We start from the raw sequence: 26,887 nt of genomic DNA on the forward strand, positions 1-26,887 counted from the left end.
TTACAAGCATTTTTTCCCTCTCATTCCCAGAAACATTTTTTTTGGAAACCCACATTTTAACAGCAAGCTAGTTTTTGTCTTGGTGGCAGAGGGCTTTGTCAGGACAGCAACAAACTCCATTCAATCTCTCTAACTTCATCTCATCATTCTTTACATCATAAATAATAATGATTCCATGATAAACACAGCAATTATACAAAACTTAGTGTGAAGGTTTTATGTCATGTACACTGGGTCAGCACTCAGGTAAATAGTTGCCCAGAGGTATGAACAGGAATACTGGAGCATGATTCTGCACGTTTCATATAGAGGAATGTGTATATGTGCCCTGTGGCGAATACTGTTCAAATTATGCTTCTGAAGAGCCATCGCTCTGAAGCAGCAGATGGATGTGGAAACATGCCGGCCTCTGGCTGCTTGAAAAAGGAACGAAAACATTTTGCCCTTCACCGCTGTGTCAAAGAGGGTCACTCGAGTATAATTCATATAGCAGTTTCATTAACTGATTAACAAAATTAACACAACTATTGATGTATCCAAAAAAGCTTTGGTAAGAAGAAGAGGAAGAATTTTTTTAAAAAATCCAGTCTCACTCTTAAAGCCATGCACTTCCAGGTACAGGGCCACGTTCTGTGAAAGATTTAAACCATGAATTTCCTGGTAATCTTAAACCCACAGACATCCTCATACGTTCTCAAAAATGAAAAATAACCTGACTTTACTGTCAGGAACAAGCTGTCACAGCCATAAAGTATTATGATAGACTATAGGACATGAGTCTAAACACAGGAAAAAGGATGTCTGGTTCAAATTTGAACTATCTTAGATATACTGTACAAAATCCCAAAAAGCTTGGACAAGTAAACCCTACAATTGCACGAGAAACCAGTGTAGCCTATACAGGAACTCTAGTCTCTGAAAAAGATTTGAACCAGTCATTAGCCCTTGTTTAGTCAGAAGTGTTAAAAAGGCTGACTTTGGACTCTCTGAAAGCTTCCTTCATTAGCCATCAAAGTGACTTGCGCCAATTTCCATTTCAGTCACACTCCTCAGTTGCGTGTATCATTAGAGCCGACACGAGCCGAGCCATCCAAGCTTTCCGTCATGCTTGCAGTAAACGCTTCGAAGGCGTGCCAGCACGCAGCACCCTCGGTCATCTGAAATTCTCTGTGTGCTTTTGGATATCAAACTTCTTGCTGGATCTTAGTGATAGTATAAAGTTAAATTAGACTGCGTTAAAAGTACTGAAGATATTTAAAGATGAACACTAAACCAAGAACGAAGAAACCAATGACGAAAGCAACACCGAACAGGAAACATATTTGTATTCAAATTTTTCACGTCACAATATGTTATAATATCAAGCTGGAAAAAATAAAACAACTGATGGCCTTGTTTTATATTTAATTGTACAACTGTATCACAAAGTTACCAAAACGAACAAGTTCAAACCTCGTAGAGAGAAATGTACATTCATATATTCTTAACTTAGACCAGCGTTCAGTCTATAAGATCGAGTCGTTTCTGCTCAGAGCCTAACGTAACATCGTGCTGAACTTGGCCGAGCAAAAGAAAAAAAAAAAGAAGCTAAAGCACAACACAACTCATGGGCAGCTCATGTTATTCCTTCCTTCATGTTGAGTGCCATAAGGGAAAAGCTACAGGCTAGACCTCTGCTCCGGTGTGGATTACCTGAGAGAGGAACTCTAAACCTGCAGGAGCTGTCTGGATGCCGACTCCCTGCCTCATGGTTCACTCAGGCACTGCATGACCTTTGAGATCAGGTCCTCCTTCTTGTCCTTTGAACGCACAGTGATGCCTTGACCTTTCAGCCAGGCCTGCAGAGTCGCTACGTTGATCTTTCCCAGCTGAGAGAAAATGAATACACAATACCTCCAGTCTGTAACACTGACTTCCACACTGATCTTTCTTTGACTTAGTCATGTAAAGAATAAACCACCTTAGGTCATGCTGTTATGGGAAAATGATCAACAACAGGGAGACTGACATGAAGTGGAGTTATTGTTACACTCTGAAGTTGTTGTTTTTTTTCCCCCCATAACAGACTTCCTGAAGTATTTTATTCTTCTTACACCACAGAGATTTGCCAACTGTTACTCTTCTACTCTACTATTCATCCATCCATTTTCTATACTGCTTATCTTACACAGAGTCACAGAGGAGCCTGGCACCTATCCCAGGGAACTCGGGGCACAATGCGGGGTGACAACCCATCGCCGGGGACAATTTGCAAATTCCAATTAGCCTACAATGCATGTCTTTGGACTCGGGGAGGAAACCCCCAAAGCACGGTGAGAACATGCAAGCTCTGTGCACACAGGGAGGAGGCAGGATTCGAACCCCCATCCCCGGAGGTGCGAGGCAAGCGTTCTCACCACCACTCTACTACAAATTTGTAATTTCATTTAATTTAATAATGAACTATACATTGTGCTTTTTAATTACAAGCCAGTTCCTGTTATCGCTTTCAATATAGCAGCTATAAAAAGTCGTCCCCTCATTGTTTCCTCTCTAAGTTCCAACTAATGCAGCTTGTCATGTTATGGAGAAAGTGAAGACTTTCCCGTGGCTGGAAAACATAATGACCGTTACAAAGTGCTGGCACTGGAGACTCCTTCCATAAATGTTAAATAAACATCGTGTTACAGAAAACTTCACCATATCAACAATTACACTGTTTCCTTTCTTAAAAAAATCCAAAACATTTTGTTAATCCGTTTATTATTAGCCTTAGATTAGGCGAGGCATCTGCCATACAAGTCCCTGTGATTGAGTTGTTACTACGGAGATGTTAATGTATTAGAATGAGCACATTAATAAAAATAAAAAAACAACAACTATGATTTGAATTATAGCTACCAGAGATGCTGAACAAATTTAGTCAATGATCAGCTTCAAACCGATCATTTGAGATTTGAGAATTTAGTGGTGTAAAAAGTTGTATACAGTGCCCTCCACTAATATTGGCACCCTTGCTAAATATGAGCAAAGAAGGCAGTGAAAAATTGTTTTTATTGTTTAACCTTTTGACCTTTACTCTGCTCTCATGGATATCAAACAATTACAAACACAACACAGGTTTATCAAATAAAATCTTAAATATAAATATTTATATAGTTATTAATAGTTAAATATAGGTGTGCAACAATTATTGGCACCCCTATGAATTCATATGAGAAAAAGATATTGGAAGTATATTTCCATTTATATATATATATATATATATATATATATATATATATATATATATATATATATATATATATATATATATATAAACAACTGGAAATGTTATGAATCAACCTGGAATTGGACGTGTATCTATATTGTCTCAGTACACTGTGAAGAGGATGGTTCAAGTAGCCAAAAAAAATCCCAAGGATCACAGCTGGAGAATTGCAGAAGTTAGTTGCGTCTTGGTGTCAAAAAGTCTCCAAAACTACAATCTGAAGTCACTTACATCACCACAAGTTGTTTGGAAGGGCTTCAAGAAAAAAAGCCTCTACTCTCATCCAAAAACAAACTCAAGAGTCTTCAGTTTGGCAGAGACTACTTCAACTTCAAATGGGGTCGGGTTCTATGGTCAGATGAATCCAAAATAGAGCTTTTTGTCAATAAACACCAGAGGTGGTTTTGGTGCACAAAGAGAGGTTTTTCTGCCAGAGGACCTGGACATTTTGTTAGGATACATGTCATCATGGACTCTATCAAATATTAACAGATATTAAATAAAAACCTGACTGCCTCTGACAGAAAGCTTAAAATGGGCTTTGGTTGGATCTTCCAGCAGGACAGTGATCCAAAACATACAACAAAATCAACATAAAAATGGTTTACTGACCACAAAATCAAGATCCTGCCATGACCATCCCAGTCCCCTGACTTGAAACTCACAGAAAACCTGTGGGGTGAACTGAAGAAGAGAGTCCACCAGCATGGACCTTGAAATTTGAAGGATCTGGAGAGATTCTGTATGGAGGAACGCTCTCAGATCCCTTGCCATGTATTCTACAACCTCATCAGCATTATAGGAGAAGACTCTTACCAAAGGGAGGTAGCACAAAGTATTAAACATTAATAAACGGTGCCAAAAATTGTTGCACACCTATATTTACCAAAGATATTTTTTTGATAAACCTGTGTTTTGTTTGCAATTGTTCGATATTTTTTGAACAAAAGATCAAAAGGTTAAACAATAAAGACAATTTTTCACAGCCTTCTTTGCTCATATTTACCAAGGGTGCCAATATAAGTGAAGGGCAATGTATAATCAAAAACAAATGTGTGATAAACTGTAAAAACCACAATGTATTGTGGTTACTGACAGCAACACACGCAAGGCAGCCATATTATAGGAGGAATTAATATTCCAGTGATGGTATACAGTAAGTGTGAATCATTAATCAATTATGAAAGCATCAGAGGCATCTAGTTTCATGTGGCGGGAACATAAGTAACATGTGGGAAGGATTCTTTGTTGCTGTGCACTTGCACTCTGTGAGCACCTCTTTTCACCCCTGACATCAAAATGATGCATTGGCTTGTCACTCCTCTTAATGGCTTCTAATCCAGGTCATGAACACATGCCAGATTTGTAATGGATTTCATTTAGAGATGTAGCCAGACAATTCATTTGGTTTATGAGCGGCACGTCTGAGAGACTAATGGACACTAAATCAAATCAGTTCCCTCTACACACCGGCTTCGTCTCTTACAAATAAGGGAGTTAATTCATGGAGATCGAAGGAGGAACAAAATAATAAAAATAAACAATTGCTTTGTTCCTCAGTGACAGAGCAAAATGCAAACTGGTAACTTCAGAATTCTTTAGAAGTCTCCCCCACTGATATATGACATATATTGCCAGTTCACGGCATTACATATGTACTGTGAGTAGCTTAAGTTTAGAGCTTTGTTGTTTAGATAAATTAAATACTGCTTCCTGAGTGTGATTACAGAGATGAGAGGTGTGGGTTGCTTCATTACCTGATTGCTTCTTGCATACTTCACCACATCCACTTCCTGTATGTTGACTTTGGCTTTCTTTGGGTGTGACTCAAATACTTCGCCCTGAGACAAGACCACATTAAGAACAACATTTACGCCTAAATGATCCAGATGCTGTCATCAAAGACTTGCATACTAAAATATATAGTCTAAGGCTTAGCTATCTGGAGAAGGATAAACCGCAAAATACAAACACCTACACCTACCGGTAAATCATTCACAGTGATCCCACAAACAGAAATTTGCTGAAGAATAACACGCACCCACACACACACACTAAAATCTGTACACATGAGCAATTTGTTTAGCTTCCTGTTACAGCAGACTATGCTATACAGCAACACAGAACAGGGTCATGTGTTCTTATTCATAGCTAATTTCAGCCATTTAGCCGAGCAACATTTAAACACCGGCACACTTTGACTGTACTTTATAAACCCCTATGTTACACACATGTTCCTGTCCACAAACAGACAGGCGGATGTAGAGTATTTTGGGATGATGTTTGTTATTGAGACCTTTCAGGTTCTGAGAACATTAACATTCAGGAAGGGTGTGTATAGCATGGATATGATTAACGGATTGCTTCTAGTCCATAAATATATGGCAGACTGTTCGCGAAATATATGATTTATCTTTCCCCTATTTTCTCCCTAATTTGGTCAATTTGGCCACTCTCCAGCTAGTTCATACGGCAGCTACCAACCAGGAAGGGTGAAGGCTAAGGCATGCTTCCTCCGAGACTGAAATCGGCCAACCGCATCTTTTCAAACTTCAAAAGAATACCACCCTTCCTTTCCTAGACAGCATGACCAATCTTGCTCTTTTGGACTCCCGGCCACAGTTTGGGATTCAAACTTGTGATCTCCCAATGATTGGGAGCACAAAATGAATAATTTAGAGCCTCCACTGTCTGGTGTCATGCAGCTCTAATTTTAAGTCGTCTCAGGTGACAAGTTTCCCCGCCATTGTCACATCTGGGTTGCACATTAGTAACGGCTATCTGGTTTGATAAAAATCAGGATTCGATGATTCACTGCAATAACCTCCACTCAGTATTTTGGATACAGTATTTCTGGGGGGGTACAAAATAATACTGACTGCACCTTTCATTTATTTATAGCAGCCAAGAAGCCTTGTAAGCCTGTTATTAAATCACAGCTGTCAGTATTGAATTCCCAGATACATTTCGTGGTGATGGAAAAACTTTAGGAGACACTAAGCTGTTTGAAAATAAATGATAGGTTTGTCTGTGGAATCTGGAGTTTCATTTCCTGTAGCATTATAATGTTGCACATGTAAGGACACTGCGAATATAAAATGCATAGTGGTGGTGTCCTTCTTACCCCTCTTTTGATCTCAGTCATGGGTGCGGGTTTTGTTTGAAAGAGTGGTTGTACTGGTGCGGTAGTGCAGACATTGTGGTCTCTTTTACGGTCCTTAAAAAATGGCAGAGACACTCTAGGAAGTGATGATGCAGAGGATAAAAGAGAACAGGAGGATATTTGAACTGCTGCTCTAGACACACACTGCGCTTCTTCTTGTTTCTGTTGTTTTTTCTCAGCCAGGATCTTTGTGACGTTAACATGGCAGCTCAGTGACTTGTTTGTGAAGATAGGCACCAGTTTGGGTCTCTGTGTAGAAGGCTGAGTGTTGCTAAGCAAAGGTTGGTTAGCGGAGACGGACGAGGAAGAGGAGAACGATGGGATTGAGGTGAAGGATGACGGGAACTGGCATGGCTCAGTGCGATGGAAATGAAATGACTGCAAAATGGGGTTAGGTATTTGAGGATTCCCGTGTCCATTGGTTGTAGCTGGATGTCTGATGTTGCTCAGACCGACAGGCTGACTTAGGGGCCATGGAGAAGATGCTAAGTGTGAAAGAGGCACCGTCTCTGGAGGGAAAACATTAGGGAGCTGGCTCAGCACGAGTCTGCTAGAGCTCTTGAAGGTCAGGTTTGCAGGTAAGGCCCCAGAGTCCTGAAAATCGAGGTAGAAAGGAGGCTGTAAAATATACAGGGGCATAAAATTCACTTTAAATTACAGGCACATACTTATTACGTGACATATAACCCATATTTTCAGAGCTTTTTGGTACGCATCTGTTTTAACACTTCACAAACCAGACTACTTGGCTAAGTTTTAACAGATACTGTAACTGCCTAATGTGTGTCTCATCTAGATGAGTCATAATCTAATCAAGGTTGGTCTGGAGACGTCATTATCAATCATGGGTACCCAGGAGAACCGAAAAACAGTCCTGTCATCTCTCCTCATCTGCACTAACTCTCAGAGACGGACACAAATTGATTTTCCTTCCATGCTTCACTTAATTTGTCATAGTCCAATAACACCAAAGTGAGTTAGGGCCAGCATAAATAAAGCCTGCTTGCTTTGAGTTTCCCCCTCCATCTGTGGACTGGAACCCAATCAAGAAGAAATGACCTCATGTTGGGTCATTGTTCTGCCTGGAAACTCTGAGTTTTCCAACACCGTGTCAACTTTTTGTTGTGGCCACCTTGCATTATTCAGAAGGTCTGGAAGGGAAATTCTCCATGGACTATTTCCTCAGAAAGCACTGTGTGCTGTATATACACACCTCCTATGCGTAAGAGAGAAGTTTCACTCTACTTGCATGCTCTAGATTCAAGCAGTAATTCATCATCTATGAGCCACTCTGCCAAATTTAAGTGCACTCTGGGGATGTTCGGTGATTACTCTTGCAACACAGGGTCAGGTGCAGGGCAGAAAAGACACCTCTGAAGTATTAAAGCATTCACAGTGATCGTAGTGCGATTTCACCATCTCATAACTCCAAACATGGTCCAGCAGAAATTCTGCCAAGGTCTGGCACAAACACGCCGTTTGAACGATGAACAATCTGTATAGCTTTCTATTACAGCAATGTAAATTATAGAGAAATTTAATCTGCTGGAAAAGCAAGACTGGATGGTATTATGGATTTCTCATGCAGGAGCCCGTTTAACTGGTGTGAATGTGGCATTGTTCTTACTGAAAGCCGCCTTCGCAGATAATCAGTGCGCTCGCTGAAGTGTTTGAACTGTTTTTCATTTCTGTATGCTGCTGACCTTTTTACTAAACAGATTAGCACTCGTCGGATAATCATTATCTACAATCACGGGTAAAAATGACTAGGAAAGAGATTTTATCTATAATGAAAATTCCAAAATATTACATCTTCTTAAAAATCCCATCATTATCATCATCATCATCAATCATTGGAATCAATAATTAAAATAAATACAGTATTCCTATTTCAGTAGTGCCATATAACAGATAATATACAGTACTGTGCACTGTGTACAGTCTTAGGCACCCTAATTTTTTATGTATAAACTTTGTCAGTACAAAAACATTTCAGATTTCCAAACATTAGTTTTCCAGCACAAACTTAAATGCAACATAAAAATGTTTGTATGTCAGTAAAGAAAGCAGTACATTACGTAAGAGACCACTTTTCGGAAGACCAACCACAGTAAAGGCTGCTGGATTTTGCTTCAAAATAAGAAGCGAGTGCGACAGTCAAAGTCTCCAGAAGAACCGTGACTGGTTCTGCAAGATGCTCGATAAAACTTACAGCTCATTTCCTTATAAAACTGCACAAACTCACTAACTGTACCTGAGACTACTATTTTTTTAAGCAAGGGCTTGTCACACAAAATACTGCCTTAAAGGATGCCTTAAATATTTTTTTTTTTAAATGTAGAAACATTTCATTTCATTACTTTCGAATTCAGCTTTGCTCTTAAGCAATTCTTTGTTTATGACAAAGACTTTTGCACAGTACACTGTGCATACAGTTTACTGAAAATACATACTCTTTACTACATACATGTTAAAACTGGGATATTTTCATCCACACTTTCATTATAATACTGATGCTTTCTTAGAAGGGATTCACAGAAAATGTGTCTCTCAACAGCAGTCAGTCTATGTGAAGTCTATATACACCATGCTATGTGTATATAATATATAAACGAATGTCTTACTTATTGTTCTGTGCGCACCCTGAAACGTTACATGGCAAGATATGAAAATGTTCTCATGCTAAGCTTAGGAGTCAATAGGAGTTCATATTTTCACATCCGCAACGCTGGAACTGTCTGCAACGAGTATAAATATATATATAATAAATAGCTAACTAACAAGTAAACAATACTGTGTTTCTAATATAATGGTAATACCTCATATACTTGTAAACTAGGTCTGCTCAGATTGGTGGTATGGTAGCAGGGTTTGCTGGCCATTTGGGCTGGAAAGCCACAAACATTCTCCATTAGGCTTCTGACATCGGATATAAAGGCTCTGAGCGCCCCCTGCAGGTTCACTCGGGGAAAACACTGTACTGGCAGAATGCGAATACAGCACAATGGATATCTGAACCATTAGACTTAAGGACACAAACCAAACTCAAATAGTATGAAATGACAGACACCAAAGCAGAGTCCAAAAACTACAGTAAGGCTGTGGAAATAAATTATATGCTTACAGCCTTTTTTATTTTTGTTTGCAGTGGTTGTTTAGAGAAGTAACTTGAGACTTTGATGACATAATCACAGAGACTGTGCCAGAGCCATTGGCGCCAGTATGAATGAGGAGAGAACAGTAATTCAAAACATTCAGCATAATGGCACAAAGTATTGAAACCACAGATAAATCATTAAATCTGGATGTGTTTCATCAAGTGTCACAATTTGCTTTGGGCTCACTAAAGCCTACAATGGTATATTTACAATTTAGTCTGCAATGTGCTTACTGGACAATGTAAATGTGCTTCGTGTGAATGTGACAGATGCAGTGGCTTAAATGTACAAGATGTAGAAAGGATTTGTGGTAGTAAACATGATAAAGCAGACTTGATTTGGCTGTATGAAGACAATAAAGGATACGTGAAAAGCTTCTCGCCAAGCGGTTTAAAATTCACACTGCAGTACAGCGCCTCATCCTCGTTCTGTGGAGGCAGACAGTAGCCATACTAAAAAAAGAGAGAGAGAGAGAGAGAGAGAGAGAGAGAGGTTACTCTAAAAGCAATGTAAGACTGTCGATATTGCCAGTGTTTCCAAAGAAGAAAGCACTACATGGTACAAATCAAATATCTTCCTATTCACAGTAAAACATTTAACAAAGTTTTCCCAATCTCTGCTCGTATGTGTCTTTGTCCAGTTAAGGGCCAGGTTCATCCTGGGTATGTAGTGAAGGTAAACGGGACATTACACCCATCACGAGAGGTGCAGGGTGCAGACAAAATGAACGTTCATTTGAACATTTTTAAGAATAAAATGCCATTTTCAAAATGTACTGCATAATGATCACACACTCATATAGACCTATACACAGATATTTACGCGTTTAGCAGAACGTTGTGTGAATAAAAGGACCGCGTACACAACAGTTTTGTTGCAATCAAAGTGAGAACTTTTCTAACAGGTGTTGAAAAGAGAAAATGGAAAAAAGAGAGAGAGAGAAAAAAAGAAAAAAACAGAAACAACAGTAAATATTAAGCAGATATTGCCCAGGGTGGCACGGTGGTGCCACAGCAGCTCTACGGTCCCAGGTTCGATCCTGAGCTTGGGTTACGGTCTGTGTGGAGTTTCTCTGAGTGTCTTCTCCAGTTTCCTCTCACCTCCCAAAAACAAGCCTGTAGGTGGATTGGCTGAGATAAATTGCTCCGAGGTATGAATGTATGTGTGCATGATGCCCTGCGATACACTGGCGTCCCATTCCCAGTCCCAGGGTCTAAACCCACCGCACACCCAGTATTCTAGGGATACTAGACTTCGTATTCACCACGACCCCTGACCAGGATAAAGCACTCAGTGAAAGTGACAGAGCTATTAGTCCAAATAGAGGTTTGGTCCAGCTGTGTGCTTCGTGCCAGTTATTACCTTTTATATACATACAGTATATTTTATGTATGTGCTGGAAGACATATACCAAATATATGGGAAATGTACTGTGTTAATGTCTTCTTCTTTAAAGTACCATGTACAGGTTAGAAAGTACCTTCCCATGTATTAATATGACAAGGAAAGCTCTTAAAACTACCTCCATGAATGGAGTGCAGTGGCATAAGTCCTACATATATGCATGTATAAAACATGAAAAAGATGCCTTAATTGTACTGTACATGTCCATACCGATTGAAGCAGCGGTTATGGATTCTGCACGTTAGTGTGCAGGGGTAGTGTTTGTATGATATTTCAAGGGGAAGTCATGCCAGAATCTTGTGTGTTAGAGGCCCAACCAGCATGCAGGGTTTGTTTGTGATCAAAGGTTAGATTTTGACTTCTCTACAAAGTGAATATTCAGCACGTACGCACACACACATGCGTGCACACACGCACGCGCATTTACACAGCAAACATGCACACGCAGGGAACTACTAAGGAGTCAAAATATGCAGAGTGTGTTTCAGCGAGCTCTCCTCAGTGTGATAGCAGACTTCCAAACGTGAGGTCGAGGGTGATAAAAGCCTTGAAGAAAACACAGAGTGAATGGAAAACACATGGTCAGCAGAGACCACAAGCAGGAATGCACGAACTCTGCTGACATTAAAAAATAAATAAATAAAAGATGATCTAAAAGAGAAATACAATATCTTTTGGTGTGATTTAATGACAGGCTGAAGGGATAATGTCCGAATAATGATGCGCTGACTGATGTTTAACGCCACAGTGGATGCTTATTACTATGAATAATAAAAAGTCCAAGAAATGATTATAAATTAACAGCATTATTTCTCACATTAAATCCATGTGTACAGATTTACAATACGGCAATGGGCTCATTCATTTTATTTTGACATGCTGGCTAATTAGCTCAGCAAGTCTATGTGAAACAGTTGAGACTCTAGCCCCTAATAAAAAAAAAAAAGTCACATATACTAAATGAAATCCAATGACTCAGTCAAATGAAAATGATTTCATGCCCTTACGACGAAATTTTTAAAAAAAGAAAAGAAAAAAGAGGAATAGATGTAATCAATGAATTAATCTATTAAGAACTTGAATAGATTATCAATTAATACAATATCTGAATAGTGAAAGATACAAAACGCTGGATCAGCGCAAAAGTTCTAAACTCAGACTGCTTGATAAATATAGTCTAAAGTGGATCACCTGGAACACCTGTACACCTGCTCATTCATGCAATTATCTAATCAGCCAATCACAATGCATACACTCATGCAGACACAGGTCAAGTGCTTCAGTTAATGTTCACAGCAAAGATCGTTGCATGATTGATGGTACCAGACTGGTTTGAGTTCAGAAACTGCTGATTTCTTGGGATCTTCTTCAAGCAGAAACGCCTTGTCGATGAGAGACCTCAGAGGAAAATGGGCAGACTGGCTCGAGCTGACAGGTAGGCTATGGTAACTCAAATAATCACTCTTTACGACCGTGATGAGCAGAAAAGCATCTCGGAATACATAAACACGCTGAACCTTGAGGCAGATGGACTACAACAGGAGAAGAAAACATCAGGTTCCACTCTTGTCAGAGAAGAGCAGGGATCTGAGGCTACAGAGGGCACAGGCTCACAGAACGTGGACAGATTAAAACTGGAAAAAGACCAAGCTATGTAGCCTCCTGTTCCTAGTTCAAATTTTATTTGCGGATCTTTTCTAAATATTGCCATCCCCCCCTCACACTTAAATAGTATAATAGAACATGAGTTACGTAAGTAACTGTGACTCTATGAACAACCACGGCAATCTGGCTAGAAAGTTGATAGAAACGACAACAGTACTTGAATGTCAATGGCGTGTATATCAAAGACTACATCACACACACACTGTACAGTCACGGAACGCATGCCTCGGCATGTCCACAAGAAGGTATCCAAGGTGATTCGACTTCTCTTCTGAAGCAGAGTTTATGTTTGTTTGTTTAAAAAAAAAAACAACACGTAGGATCCAAACTTCTGCTTGAATTGTACGCATGTTTACATGTGTGTGTTTGTATACCATGCCGTTCCAGTGCTTCTGAAGATCAGCGTAAGTCTGGAAAGGACACTCTGCTGGCAGCGTGCGCCCGATGCTGACGACCTGGCCCTTCTTCATGCTAATTATGTACACACAAACACACAGTCCAAATTCTGCACGTTCATTTGCAATGCATATTTCGAAGTCATTTATTTATCCGATTAAAGCCGGTTTTACACGGTGCCATTTCATCAGCCTTTTCAGATTATTACTCTTCACATTTTGTACAGGATGATCCTGATAAAATCTTGGCTGGATTCTATAACTGACTGTGTGGCAACGTGTTCTTCATGTCAGATTACATAACGAAGATCCTCTAATGATAGACCTCCTAAAGAAAATGACTACATTCTGTGTACTTCATCAATCAGCAAGATCCAAGCTCGTGCTGAAAACGAAATCGCATAAAAAGAAATCATTAGCAAGTTTCCTTGACATTTTCCCAATCACCACTATCTGACATCTGTAGCTGTGCTGTGAGTTTTACATCATCCTATACCGTCCTCCTATTTGTCCTTATACATTAAGTATTTATAGAGTAAACCCAGCTTAACACAATACCATCAAAATGTAAAAATATAAATAATGATTGTATTAATATGTCTAAATATGGATTTCACCGACAAACCATACTGTATAGAAGAAACCCACCTTGGGAGAACGTAGCACCAGTTATTTGGTGCTTTGGTGTGGAGAACTGTCTCTCGGTTATTCAGAAATCTTTCCATCACAGGAGCTGGAACATCGAAGTCTCTCAGCTGGTGACAGATTAGTCGGTCAATAAACAACTAATCGCAGACTAATCACAGAAATAAATAAACATCAAGCAGACACTAAATAACAGATTTCTGCACTTCTATGCTATTTACTTGAATTGCACACAACATCCGGGCACTAGTAGGATAAAATGTGTGTGGAGGAGGGAAGTGTAAGCACAGCGTGTACACCTCTTAACACTGGAGGGAGCCTGAAGCTTAGCTGATGTACAGTACAGTACACAATGCAGCAAAAATCCTTTCATACACATGTAATGTGTGACAAAAGTGTACGTGTGCTGCGTGTGATTTGCCTCAGGCAGGAATGACCTCACTAGGATTAATGGTCATAATACTTAAATGTGACAAAGGTGTTAAAGGAATTTTCACTGAACTCCTCCCACCCTCTCTGTATGCTATGGGCTTTGATTTATGTTGACTTGGCTGTGAACTAGGCCAAGATCTAGACCACATTCTGGCTTTCAGAGCTGTTATTATGATGTAGTGGACCGGGATCATTGTTTTATCCACCTACTATAGGTAAACACTGATGAAACTTTCACAGTGTGTGTGTGTGTGTGTGTGTGTGCATAAACATGCACTCATCATCCACTTTCATAGGAATATGTATACCTGCTCATTTATGCAGTTGTCTAATCAGCCAATCTAATCAATGTGGAAGCAGCATAATGCAAAAAATTATGCAGATACAAGTCAAGTGCTTCAGTTAATGTTCACATCAAACACCAGAATAGGGAAAAAGTCTGATCTCTGTGACTTAAACTGGCATGGCTGTCGGTGCCAAATAGGATTGTTTAATTATTTCAGAAACTGCCAATCTCCTGGGATTTTCACACACAATAGTCGCTAAAGTTTACGTAGAAGCACTGAGTGAGCGGCAGTTCTGTGGGTGGAAATGCCTTGTTGATAAGAGAGGCCAGAGGAAAATGGCCAGATTGGTTCGAGCTGCCAGGAAGGATACAGAAACTCAAATATCCACTCATTGGCACCAACATGCCACGGTTAAAGTCACAGATCTCACGTTCCCACCCATTTTTATGTTTAAAGTGAACATTAACTGAAGCTCTTGACCTGTATCTGCATGATTTTATGCACTGTGCTACTGCCACATGATTGGCTGATTAGATAACTGCATAAATGAGCAGGTGTACAGGTGTTCCTATTAAAGTGGACGGTGAGTGTATATCTAAGTGTATTCCTTTTTTTGCTATGCTCTGTAGCATTCATAAAATTTATGATATTTCATAGTATGGCTATCTGCTTTGTGGCTACTGTTTTGCATTTAGGCTATATCTGTGCGAGTCTGATCACAAGCATGTGTTACTCAGTGTGTGTGTGTGTGTGTCCCCGTGCATAGAAACTTAACCCTTTAAAGACCCAATGTAATACAATACCAGATTCCTGGGAGTTAATATGGTGAAACTTGTGCAACAAGAATATCCGGCATGTTGAAAAATACATGGATACTTAACGTGTCCAGTTCTTTTCTACCCAACCACTTATATAAAATAAAGTTAATCAAAATGAAGAAAAAGAAAAACGTGAAACATACCCAACAGTTTTACTATGTCACACACTAAATCATTATTAAAGGGCACAGCATTACATGCACGTCAGAGCTGTTTCTTACTGTTACAGGAGGAAGTCTTATAGTACTGGCCTCCACGCTGACACACAGTTCGGTCTCATTCACATTCAGCTCCATGACTGTCGACAAAACCATCCACCATCAGAATAAACAGTTGTTAAAAACATTACATTGCTTTGCTTAAGTATTCACCCCCCTCCTCCCTATTAAATTGGGATTTTTATGTCTAACATTTCAAGGTAAAAAAATACTCTTCGTGTAGTGATATGAAGGTTGATTAAGCAACAAAGCAGACATTTGTTAGTTGCAGAAGTATTAATCTCCTGGGTTAATACTTGGTAGAACAACATTGTCTGTAATTACAGATGCAAATCTTCTGGGGTATGCCTCTATCAGCGTTGGATACTGAAGGGAATTCTCTTATATCATGTACTCTCTTATATTATGAACTGCTATTAAGACACCTTAGATACGGGGAATACTGGGTTATAGTTTCTGTTTGTGTGTCTCTGTGCTATCAAATACCTATGATGAATGTATTCACTTTATTACCTCTTTGAATAAGCTGATCAACTGCCATCCTTTATTATAGCTGACACATGTATTTTCTACACCTTGAAAAGACTTATTTTGTAGTATGACTCTGTGTGCTGTGTGCTTTGTCTGAAATCTGTCTAGCACCTGCACAAGTAGAGAAACCCGCCCACGCACTTGCTTATCTATGTGTATAAATACTCCTGTTTTGCATGAATAAACCAGACGTCTCTGTGAACAGCATGTGTGTCAGTGTGTGTTCATTTAGACTCTCCAGGCCTGAAACGCTCTGCGGTCAACCACACATAGCACAGAACTAAGAGTTAATGATGGCAAATGATGGCAAACAACAATTTCCAATTGTCTTGCTACAGCTTCTCAATAGGATTGAGGTCTGGGCTTTGACTGACCTCAATCTGACTGACCTTCTAACACACACTTGGTTTTGAACCAACGTTCGGATATAGCTTTATAGACAATATGCTTAGAGTCACTGTCTTGTTGGAAGGAGAACCTTGAACCCTGTCTCAAATCTCAAGCAGTTTTCTTTTAGGATTGACCCATATATGCCTATCCATCTTTCCCTCAACCCTGACCAAATTTCCCAGTCAGTGCTGATGAAAAGCATCGGAACAACAAAATGCTACCACCACCATGCTTCACGGTGTGATGGATAATGAGCATTTCTGGGTTTCAGCCAACACGGGGCCAAAAATTTTAATCTTGGTATCATCATCATACCAGAGAAGAGTCTTGAAGATGCATTTTGCCAAAATCCAAACAGGATTTCATATCACTGATTTTTAATAATGGCTTTCTTCTTGTTTCTATTCAATAAAGCCAATCTTTCAGGATCGTCCTGTGTATTGTTGTCCCAGCTGAGCACTGAAGATCTCCTGCTCCTTCAGGGTTACCCTTGGTCTCTTGCTTGCTTCTCTCAATAATGTTCTCCTTACGTAGTCATTATGTGACATCCGATGGCATGTTGTTGCACCAAAACAAAATGAGGCGTTTCACAGCGATGGGGGTGAATACTTATGTAATCACAACAATGTTTTCATTCATAAATCATTTTGGATAGTACATTGGTTCCAAACACTTCAATATTAGGACCTATTCTGTGTAGATTCATGACATTAACCTCAATTGAGTCTACATAATCGACTGATCAGATAACTGCGCGAGTTAACTGAACAACTTCTAAAAGCAGATACGAGTTGTATTTGAAAGCTGAGACTCACACCTACCAACAGCAATGCGTTTGCTAGAATCAGACAGGAAGTCCTTTCCTGCAGAACACAGATTAAAAAAAAAAAGATTGCAAAAAAAAAAAAAAACCAACTTTAAAGATATTAGCATTTATGAGAATTTTATGATTTTGTACAATGAAACAAGAATGTGACTTAAACACTGATAGTAACCCTAAACACTAAGGATATCTCTGAAGTTATTAGTCATGGGAAGAAGTCAAAGTTTCAACATCAAGGCCAATAACATGCAGTTTCAACATGAAATGGCCTCCAGTACAAGGATACAAGAAAACAGGGCCACATTTTAACACCAAACACAACTCTGTCCCAGTGAGACACTCCATAATCACTGTTTGTTTTATCTTTGGGATAAGTTATATAGCAACATATACAAATGCAACATGCAAATTTTATTGCGTATGCAAATCAATGTCATCATCACTTGCGTCAGCAAAAAAAGAAAATTACACTCAATATTTCTTTGTTCACACTGTGTGTCTGTTCATAATCAATATCCCTATGTTTACACTGCCCATGTCTATGTTTGTCTAGATGTTACCCCATGTATACACTGCATTTTTTGGTAACAGCACATATACAAATTTTGGATTTATTAGATTACTTAAGTCATAAATACAGTGCATCCGGAAAGTATTCACAGCGCTTCACTTTTCCCACATTTTGTTATGTTACAGCCTTATTCCAAAATGGATTAAATTAATTATTTTCCTCAAAATACTACAAACAATACCCCATAATGACAATGTGAAAGAAGTTTGTTTGAAATCTTTGCAAATTTATTCAAAATAAAAAACAAAAAAAGCACATGTACATAAGTATTCACAGCCTTTGCCATGACACTCAAAATTGAGCTCAGGTGCATCCTGTTTCCACTGATCATCCTTGAGATGTTTCTACAACTTGATTGGAGTCCACCTGTGGTAAATTCAGTTGATTGGACATGATTTGGAAAGGCACACACCTGTCTATATAAGGTCCCACAGTTAACAATGCGTGTCAGAGCACAAACCAAGCCATGATGTCCAAGGAATTGTCTGTAGACCTCCGAGACAGGATTGTATCGAGGCACAGATCTGGGGAAGGGTACAGAAACATTTCTGCAGCATTGTAGGTCCCAATGAGCACAGTGCCCTCCATCATCTGTAAATGGAAGAAGTTTGGAACCACCAGGACTCTTCCTAGAGCTGGGCGTCCGGCCAAACTGAGCGATCGGGGAGAAGGGCCTTAGTCAGGGAGGTGACCAAAAACCTGATGGTCACTCTGACAGAGCTCCAGCGAGTCTCTGTGGAGAGAGGAGAACCTTCCAGAAGAACAACCATCTCTGCAGAACTCCACCAATCAGGCCTGTATGGTAGAGTGGCCAGACGGAAGCCACTCCTCAGTAAAAGGCACATGACAGCCCACCTGAAGGACTCTCAGACCATGAGAAACAAAAGTCTCATTTCTGATGAAACAAAGATTGAACTCTTTGGCCTGAATGGCAAACGTCATGTCTGGAGGAAACCAGGCACCAGTCATCACCTGGACAATACCATCCCTACAGTGAAGCATGGTGGTGGCAGCATCATGCTGTGGGGATGTTTTTCAGCGGCAGGAACTGGGAGACTAGTCAGGATCGAGGGAAAGATGAATGCAGCAATGTACAGAGACGTCCTTGATGAAAACCTGCGCCAGAGCGCTCTGGACCTCAGACTGGGGTGAAGGTTCATCTTCCAAAAGGACAACGATCCTAAGCACACAGCCCAGATAACAAAGGAGTGGCTACAGGACAACCCTGTGAATGTCCTTGAGTGGCTCAGCCAGAGCCCAGACTTGAACCCGATTGAACATCTCTGGAGAGATCTGAAAATGGCTGTGCACCGACGCTCCCCATCCAACCTGATGTAGCTTGAGAGGTCCTGCAAAGAAGAATGGGAGAAACTGCCCCAAAATAGGTGTGCCAAGCTTGTAGCATCATTCTCAAAAAGACGTGAGGCTGTAATTGGTGCCAAAGGTGCTTCAACAAAGTATTAAGCAAAGGCTGTGAATACTTATGTACATGTGCTTTTTTTGTTATTTGTTTTTAATAAATTTGCAAAGATTTAAAAAAATTTCCTTCACATTGTCATTATGGGGTATTGCTTGTAGAATTTTGAGGAAAATAATTAATTTAATCCATTTTGGAATAAGGCTGTAACATAACAAAATGTGGAAAAAGTGAAGCGCTGTGAATACTTTCCGGATGCACTGTATAGCAAACAGATCAAATAAAAAACAATTCAGCATATTTCAACTTTTTTTTATAATATCATGTCAGTATTAAATGTCTGTCAATCAAACATTATACCAAAGTGTTAGTAACTGCTATCAGTATTATTACCTGTAATAAACTTTTAAAAGTAACACATGCAACAACAGATGTCGTGAACACAAAGGTATGTACATCACCGCTCCTGAGGTCCAGGCATTACATATATATTAACAACAATTTTATAGATTTTATTTCAAGGTCCAGATTTGAATATTTCAAGAGAAGGGGTTTTGTTGGGACCAATCCGTTAATGACAGCGCTCATCAGATAAGAAGGTCCAAGGTCAATGTGACGTTAGGATGGATTAAACTTTAGCCAAATAACTACAGAAACAGCACACCGGCAGTGACCTTTAGTCTCTGGAGGTAACTTCCTATGAGATAGCATACAGTAGTGTGATACGTATGATGAATAAAGAATCTTTACTACACAGGTGCCTATTAGCAGTGACTAGTGTGCTCATAATACAGTCGCCTCCAAAAGTATTGGAACAGCAAAGCCAATTCTTTCATTCCCCCCCCCCCTATATTGAAGATATTTGGGTTTCAGCTTAAAAGTTGAATGTTAGACGACAGATCAGAATTTCAGCTTTCCAAATTGTCATATTGGCTATACTCAATGCTTGTGCAATGGCTCTGATAGATTTTCCCTCTTTTCTCATCTTAAAAATGGCTTGCTTTTCTTCCATACACAGCTCTCTGGTCTTCATGTTTGCTTATCCTTTTTAACAACAAATGCAGTCCTAACAGGTGAAACCTAGGGCTGTTAATTCTTTAACACAGTCAATATAACAGGGCAGCAAGAAACACCCATTGGGTGGGTTCAAACAAAAACTGCAATGTTCTAAGCTGTTTAAAACATCTAGATGTAAATATCAGGAAATGAAAGCTGAAATTCTGATCTATTGTCTCATGTTCATCTTTTGATCTCAATGTGTGGCAAATCAATAGAATTATCCTTGCTGTTCCAATACTTTCAGAAGGCACTCTACCTCTATATTCCCAGATATTAGAGACTCTCATGAAGACAGATGGTGTATAACTGTTATATAAACAGTGACAGTTGGAAGGTTGCCCAGTCAGAACAAAGGTGAGGACAGAATGAGACTGTGTAAAAACCTTCACAGCTTTAAGGCTGAAGGCCTTTGATTGATATCCAACTAATTTTTGTCATCATATTAAAGCTAGTTCCACTCCCAACAGAAATGGAAGCGCTAGTCTTATCCCGAAAGAAAATTCAAAAGATTTAAATGACTGCATTTATACACCACACCCCCCACCCCCTTTTCCTGTGTTGTACCTGGGATTAAATATTGTCCTGCTCTGTTCCAGTTCGGTGCCAGTCGAGCAGTGAAGGAGTAAGACAGACACGTCTGCAGCATGCTAGGCAGAACCCTCTGAGGAGAACTGATCTGAACTCAAAATGAGAATATCAATAATCAGAAGAAAACTTACCAAGTGTGAACCGTGACTAGGGCTGTAACGATCCGACAATTTTGATCGATGCATCAATTTAAAAAGCAGTGATTGAAAAGAATTGAGGCAACAATCAATTATAAATGCTTACACTGTACATTGTAAAAGGACTGACAACTGCTGTGTAACAACTAATTCAAACATTTAAACTGATAAATAGGTAAATAGGTTAGAAAGGTGGTTTGCTGATAATTTTGATATTTAAATGACATATATTCATTCACAAATTAACAGTAGACTTAGCCCAGAGTCGAACGTATCGATCGGAGTCTACTAAATTGAAAATGTATCACACCGGAGCAGATTCAGTGGTATTGCTAAACATCGAATCTTTGCCTTATGAGCCAAAACTGTATTGCATATAATGTACTAAATATTCAAAAACAAGCCTACTTTGACCAAAAAGTACTTTCATATTCAGTTTTCATACTGTATTTCACATCCGAAGTCCATGTTGTGTACAGAATTGTAAAAAAACAACAACCCAAAACTGTCCAAATAATACTGCAGAAGAAGAAATAACTGTGCACATAATATGAAATTTAAATATGTATTCAGCATGATACAGACATATGCAAGACAGCTTACAGTACAGTCTTTAAATACAGCTGGTAGAATCTATGCCAAGGCTAGCCTGTGCGATATAACGATATTATCGTCCCTACACAATATTATGCGGTCGTGACGCTTATCAGGACACACTGGACGGGGAACTAACCCATCACAGGGCACAATCGCGCACACACAAACACTCTCACACTACGGACAATTTAGAGATGCTAATCGGTCTACAATGCATGTCTTTGGACTGGGGGAGGAAACCGGAGGAAACCCCTGAAGCACGGGGAGAACGTGCAAACTCTGGGCACACAAGGCGGAGGCGAGATTCGAACCCCAAACTCTGAGGTGAAGCAAACGTGCTAACTAAGCCACGGTGGAGCGCCACAAACATTTTTTACTCAAAAATACACAAGAAGAAGCAGGTTTTTTTCCTCCCCTGTAAACAATGAGATGAGCCAATCAACATGTAAATCTGGAATTACTTGTGCAGGTGTTTTCAACTCTCCGGTATTAACATATCCTTCCTGAAAGCCCCGCCCCCTTCCCCACATCTCACACGTGCTCAAGTAACCCATGCTCCGTTTCTCTGGGTCACGATAAATGGAGAATGTTTTGAGGTTATTAATGTGAACTAAATTCTATAAACGTATGTTGGGGTTTTTGCGATTTCCAGAGTTCCTGTTTATCGGGATAATTTAAAATGGAAAATTGTGAGGGAAAGATCAATATCGCACAAGCCCAGTCATGGTAACCGAAGCTGTTCTGGTGGCTCATGGTGGCCTAACTTGGTAAAACTTGATGTTCTTTTCTTTAATTTGTCACTGATTTATATATGAGATTTTTGTAATGTCATAAGAAGAGACAGAGCTCTAAAACCAACAGTAAAATTTTGAAAATATAGTTATTTTCACTGCATATACTTTGAAATCAACCCTTTTCTGCCATTTATTTCTAACTTTGGTCATTATGTTGGTTTTTTTCCCTTTAATTTGTCATTTATCTGAACAATATATACCACATCCAGTGCCCTCCACTAATATTGGCACCCCAGGTAAATATGAGCAAAAAAGGCTGTGAAAATTTGTCTTTATTGTTTAACCTTTTGATCTTTTGTTCAAAACATTCACAAAAATACTATGCTCTCATGGATATCAAACAATTGCAAACACAAGACAGGTTTATCAAAAAAAAATTATTCGTTAAATATAGGTGTGCAACAATTATTAGCACCCCTAAGAATTCACATGAGAAAACTATATTTCAAGTACACTCCCATTTAAATTTTACATACAGTATTTAGCAAGGGTGCCAATATTAGTGGAGGGCACTGTATAGTCAATATTAGTCAATATTACAGTATAAACCAAGCCTTAGACAAAAACTGTTCATATGTCCAAAACAATGTACTGATGTTTAACTTAAACACTTAAACAAAATGTACTACCGGTTGACCTAAACACTGACTGACCTGCAAATTGTGGCTCTGTGCATAAGCCTGGATGATGCCTCTCCTGAAAAACGTTATCTATGAGAAAGTTCACAGTGACAAACTGAGCCAAAGGTTATTGTGGATGGTCTGTTTAAAGTATTTTGTCTTCTAGGAGACACGTATCTATCTTATTTAGCGTCTGAAGGGCAGTACTAAATGGAAAAAAAAGATCTTTAAACAAAATACTAACAATTTACACCTATCATCCTGTTTAAAAGTTTACACCCCCTGGCGCTTAATGTATCGTGTTGCCTGTAATAGTTGTGTACGAGTCCCTCCGTCGTCCTCAGTGTGATAAGATGGATCTCAACATCATATAGTCGCTGTTGGAAAGGGGTCAAATATGCAGAAGATGCTGGAAAAGCAAAGAATGTGCAGGACCTGGAGGATTTTTCTGAAGAACAGTGGGCAGTTTAACTGCTCAGGACAAACAATGGACTCGTGAACAACTATCACAAAACAAACGCAGTCGTGGATCATCCAGGTAACGACACACAGTATTAATAATCAAGGGTGTGTAAACTTTTACGGGGTCATTTTTTTTTTTTTTATAAATTCAGCTATTATCTTGTCTTGTGGACTATATGTCAACATCTGTTATGTGAAATAGCTCATTCAGGACAGTACTAAATAAAAAACAACATGGGATTTTTATGATCCCTCTTATTTTGTTAACAAGATAATATTAGGATTGCAGATTCTGCAAGGGGTATGCAAACTTTTGGGCACAACTCCCCCCCCCCCCCCTCTCTCTCTCTCTCTCTCTCTCTCTCTCTATATATATATATATATATAAATCATGTTCTATTCATATTTCTACTAACATTCATCTTTCACCCCTGTCTTCAAATGTGCAAAACATAATTGCACAAGCACAGCATAGTCAATTATTTACGAGCACGACAGGCTCAGTCTACAGTCTAATAACTCATACTCATACTCAGCATGAATAAACTGCTCCTGTCACGCACTCCTGATCCAAACCAGCAGGGCTAATAGATGGGCACCTCGTTAGTGGTGCTTGACACTTCCGTTCTGTGTTGTTGTTTTACGCTGGCCTAAATCCAGCAGAGGAAGAGAGTTGACAGAATGCCTGGAATGTGCACCAGTTATTTGGCTTCTCACAGAGCATGCCTGAGCACAGACTGCAAGGCACGCACACGCTCGCACGCACATGATCACTTACACGCACTCTCACGTACAGGTGTATCGACAGGTTCTCGTGCGAACGTGTGATACAAATGAACACGTACACAGAACCTGGCAGTACAGTCGTAAAGTGGAACTGAACAGAACAGCTGTGAAGCATAGATGTGTACGCTATACTTACAGTGAGTACAACTCTGATCCCACCGTAAGAGCCCAACACAGGGGACGCAATAAGATCTGGATGCAAATGCAAAAGCTCTCTGAAAAATAAAGACATCGCAGTTTACATAAAGCAAGTGAACAAAAAAACATGACGTTAATATTAATAGAGGAGATTTAGGTACATCTGTAAACTAATTTATGTCTATAGGCTTAGATTCTATTTAATTCATTAAACTTGTTTCCAAAGAAATCATGAAGTTATTTTAATACTACAAGGTGGCAAAACTTTTTTTTCTCCATACTTTGTTTAAATAACCAAACACTACATTCACGGTTCACTTTATTAGGAACACCCGTACAACTGCACGTCCATGCGGTTATCTAATCGTTCAATCATGTAGCCGCAGCACAAGAACGAGAATCTGAGGCTATCATCAGGTAAAGATTGGATAAAAGACCACGTGAATTTTTTTTTCTCTAATCTTCAACATGTACGGTTTGTGTGAGCCTGTGCCCACGATAGCCTCAGATTCCGGTTCTTTGCTGATAGGAGTGAAACCCAATGGATGGTAGTCATCTGCTGTTGTAGCTCCTCTACCTCAAGGTTCGATGTTTTCTGCATAATGAGATGCTTTTCTGCTCAAGACGATTGTAAAGAGTGATTAACTGAGTTACTATAGACTTCAGCACAGACCATTTTCCTCTGATCTCTCTCATCGACAAGGTGTTTCAGCCTGTAGACCCTCTGCACACAGGATGTTTTTTGTTTTTTGCACCATTCTGTTTAAACTCTAGAGACTGTTGTGTGTGAAAATCTCAGGAGATCAGCAGTTTATAAAATACTCAAACCAGCCCATCTGGTTCCAACAAACATGTCACGGTTAAAGTCACAAAGATCAGACTTTTTCCTCTTTCTAATGTTTGATGTGAACATTAACTGATGCTCTTGACCTGTATCTGCATGATTTGATGAATTGGGCTGCTGCCACATGATTGGCTGATTAGATAACTAATACCTAATTAGCGGCTGTGGCTCAGGTTGTAGATCGGGTTGTCGGTTCGATTCCTGGCCCACGTGACTCCACATGTCGAAGTGTCCTTGGGCAAGACACTGAACACCAAGTTGCTCCCAATGGCAAGCTAGCACCTTGCATGGCAGCTCTACTACCCTTGGTGTGTAAGTGAGTGTGTGTGTGTGAGAATGGGTGAATGAGAACCAGTGTAAAGCGCTTTGTAGAACCGCTAAGGTTAAAAACGCGCTATATAAGTGCAGATATTTACTAGCATTTATCACCATTTACCATAATTGCATGCACTGTATGTGCAGTTGTTCCTAATAAAGTTATATGATCCCTGATTATTTATCAAACATTGCCTGTTTTGATGTGGCCTTATTCTTAATCATATTAATATTAAATGAGATTAATAATAGAAATATTTGGCGTTAAACACACAAAGACCTAGGCCTATAATGAACTAAAGCTGTTTAAGGCAACCCAGTGGAAAATAATTTGGAATAATATCTGGTATAATCACTTTATAGAAATGATCAATAGACAATAATGAATACCAAGTGCATTATAAAAATGTATTTAGTCCATCGATTTGTTTTAAACAGTGCTCTACGGTTTGATCCTGAATGGGTTATGGGTGTCCCACCTCGCAAAAACATACAGGTCTGGGGATTGGTTATGTTAAATTTCCCCTAGGTGTGTGTGTCTCCCATCCTGTGATATACTGGTGTATTCCTGCCTCACACCTAGTTTTCCAGGATAAAGCACTCACTGAAGATGAATGAATGTTTTACACAGTGTGACGTATGTCAGTTGATGACAAGTTATTATTATTATTTCTTCATAGTATTGTTTTGACATCAAGCCCAGATGATACTTGATATCCATATCAAAGTTATTCTCTATAACTATACACAGGTGTACAGTGTAATGAAATAAAGCCCTCAGGCTGGGCAAATAAGATCATATTTCTGGCCTTTATTACGGAGTGTGCGGCACGGAGTTTTGTTTGTTGTTAAATTATTAACAACAAGCCTCACCTGCATGTCTTCACCTGGCTGTTTCTCAGCTCTCCTTCATCTGCTTGAGATGAAAAACTGAGAAATGACAGAAAAACACTGTAGAGTTTCTTCAGGTCCGGTGCAGGGATGAAGAACAGACACTCTTCACTGTATCCAGTCATTCTGCAAAATAAAGAAGATTTAATGACACAATGTCTCTCACGGGAAAATAAATAAATAAATAAATAAATAAATGAAGAATATCCATAAACGTACACACTGCGGAGGTTCAATATTTATCATAATACCACAGCGCTGTTAAATTCTCAAATCTGATTGGTCAGAAGGTGTGGATTAATTTTCTATAACAGCAGCTCTGACAATAATTTCAAGTAATTGTTCTAACATGTTACACAGAAACAACTTATTCACAACGGACTGAGGGAACGACTGTTTATAGCTGCTGTAACGTAAGTGATCACAGGGACTAACTCGTCTCGTGGACGTAACTACAGTAGGATCCCTGGGGGATAGGTTAGGACAGGC

General features: G+C 39.4%; 1 protein-coding gene across 1 annotated transcript; it reads right to left on the minus strand.

Annotated features, from left to right (window-relative positions):
* Positions 1 to 685: 685 nt before the first annotated feature.
* On the minus strand, positions 686 to 26,772 carry LOC128610668 (uncharacterized protein C18orf63-like). Its single transcript, XM_053630116.1, has 13 exons — positions 26,381 to 26,772; positions 24,347 to 24,425; positions 22,996 to 23,052; positions 20,791 to 20,902; positions 17,178 to 17,219; positions 15,439 to 15,515; positions 13,684 to 13,790; positions 13,015 to 13,111; positions 9,938 to 10,023; positions 9,233 to 9,425; positions 6,375 to 7,007; positions 5,008 to 5,091; positions 686 to 1,868 (listed from the first exon to the last, which is right to left on the minus strand). The coding sequence occupies exons 1-13, from the start codon at positions 26,521 to 26,523 to the stop codon at positions 1,746 to 1,748; spliced, it is 1,833 nt and encodes a 610-aa protein (XP_053486091.1). The 5' UTR covers positions 26,524 to 26,772; the 3' UTR covers positions 686 to 1,745.
* Between the last annotated feature and the right edge of the window lie 115 nt (positions 26,773 to 26,887).

Source organism: Ictalurus furcatus, chromosome 1, assembly GCF_023375685.1.
Source record: "Ictalurus furcatus strain D&B chromosome 1, Billie_1.0, whole genome shotgun sequence".
NCBI classification, from domain to species: Eukaryota; Metazoa; Chordata; class Actinopteri; order Siluriformes; family Ictaluridae; genus Ictalurus; species Ictalurus furcatus.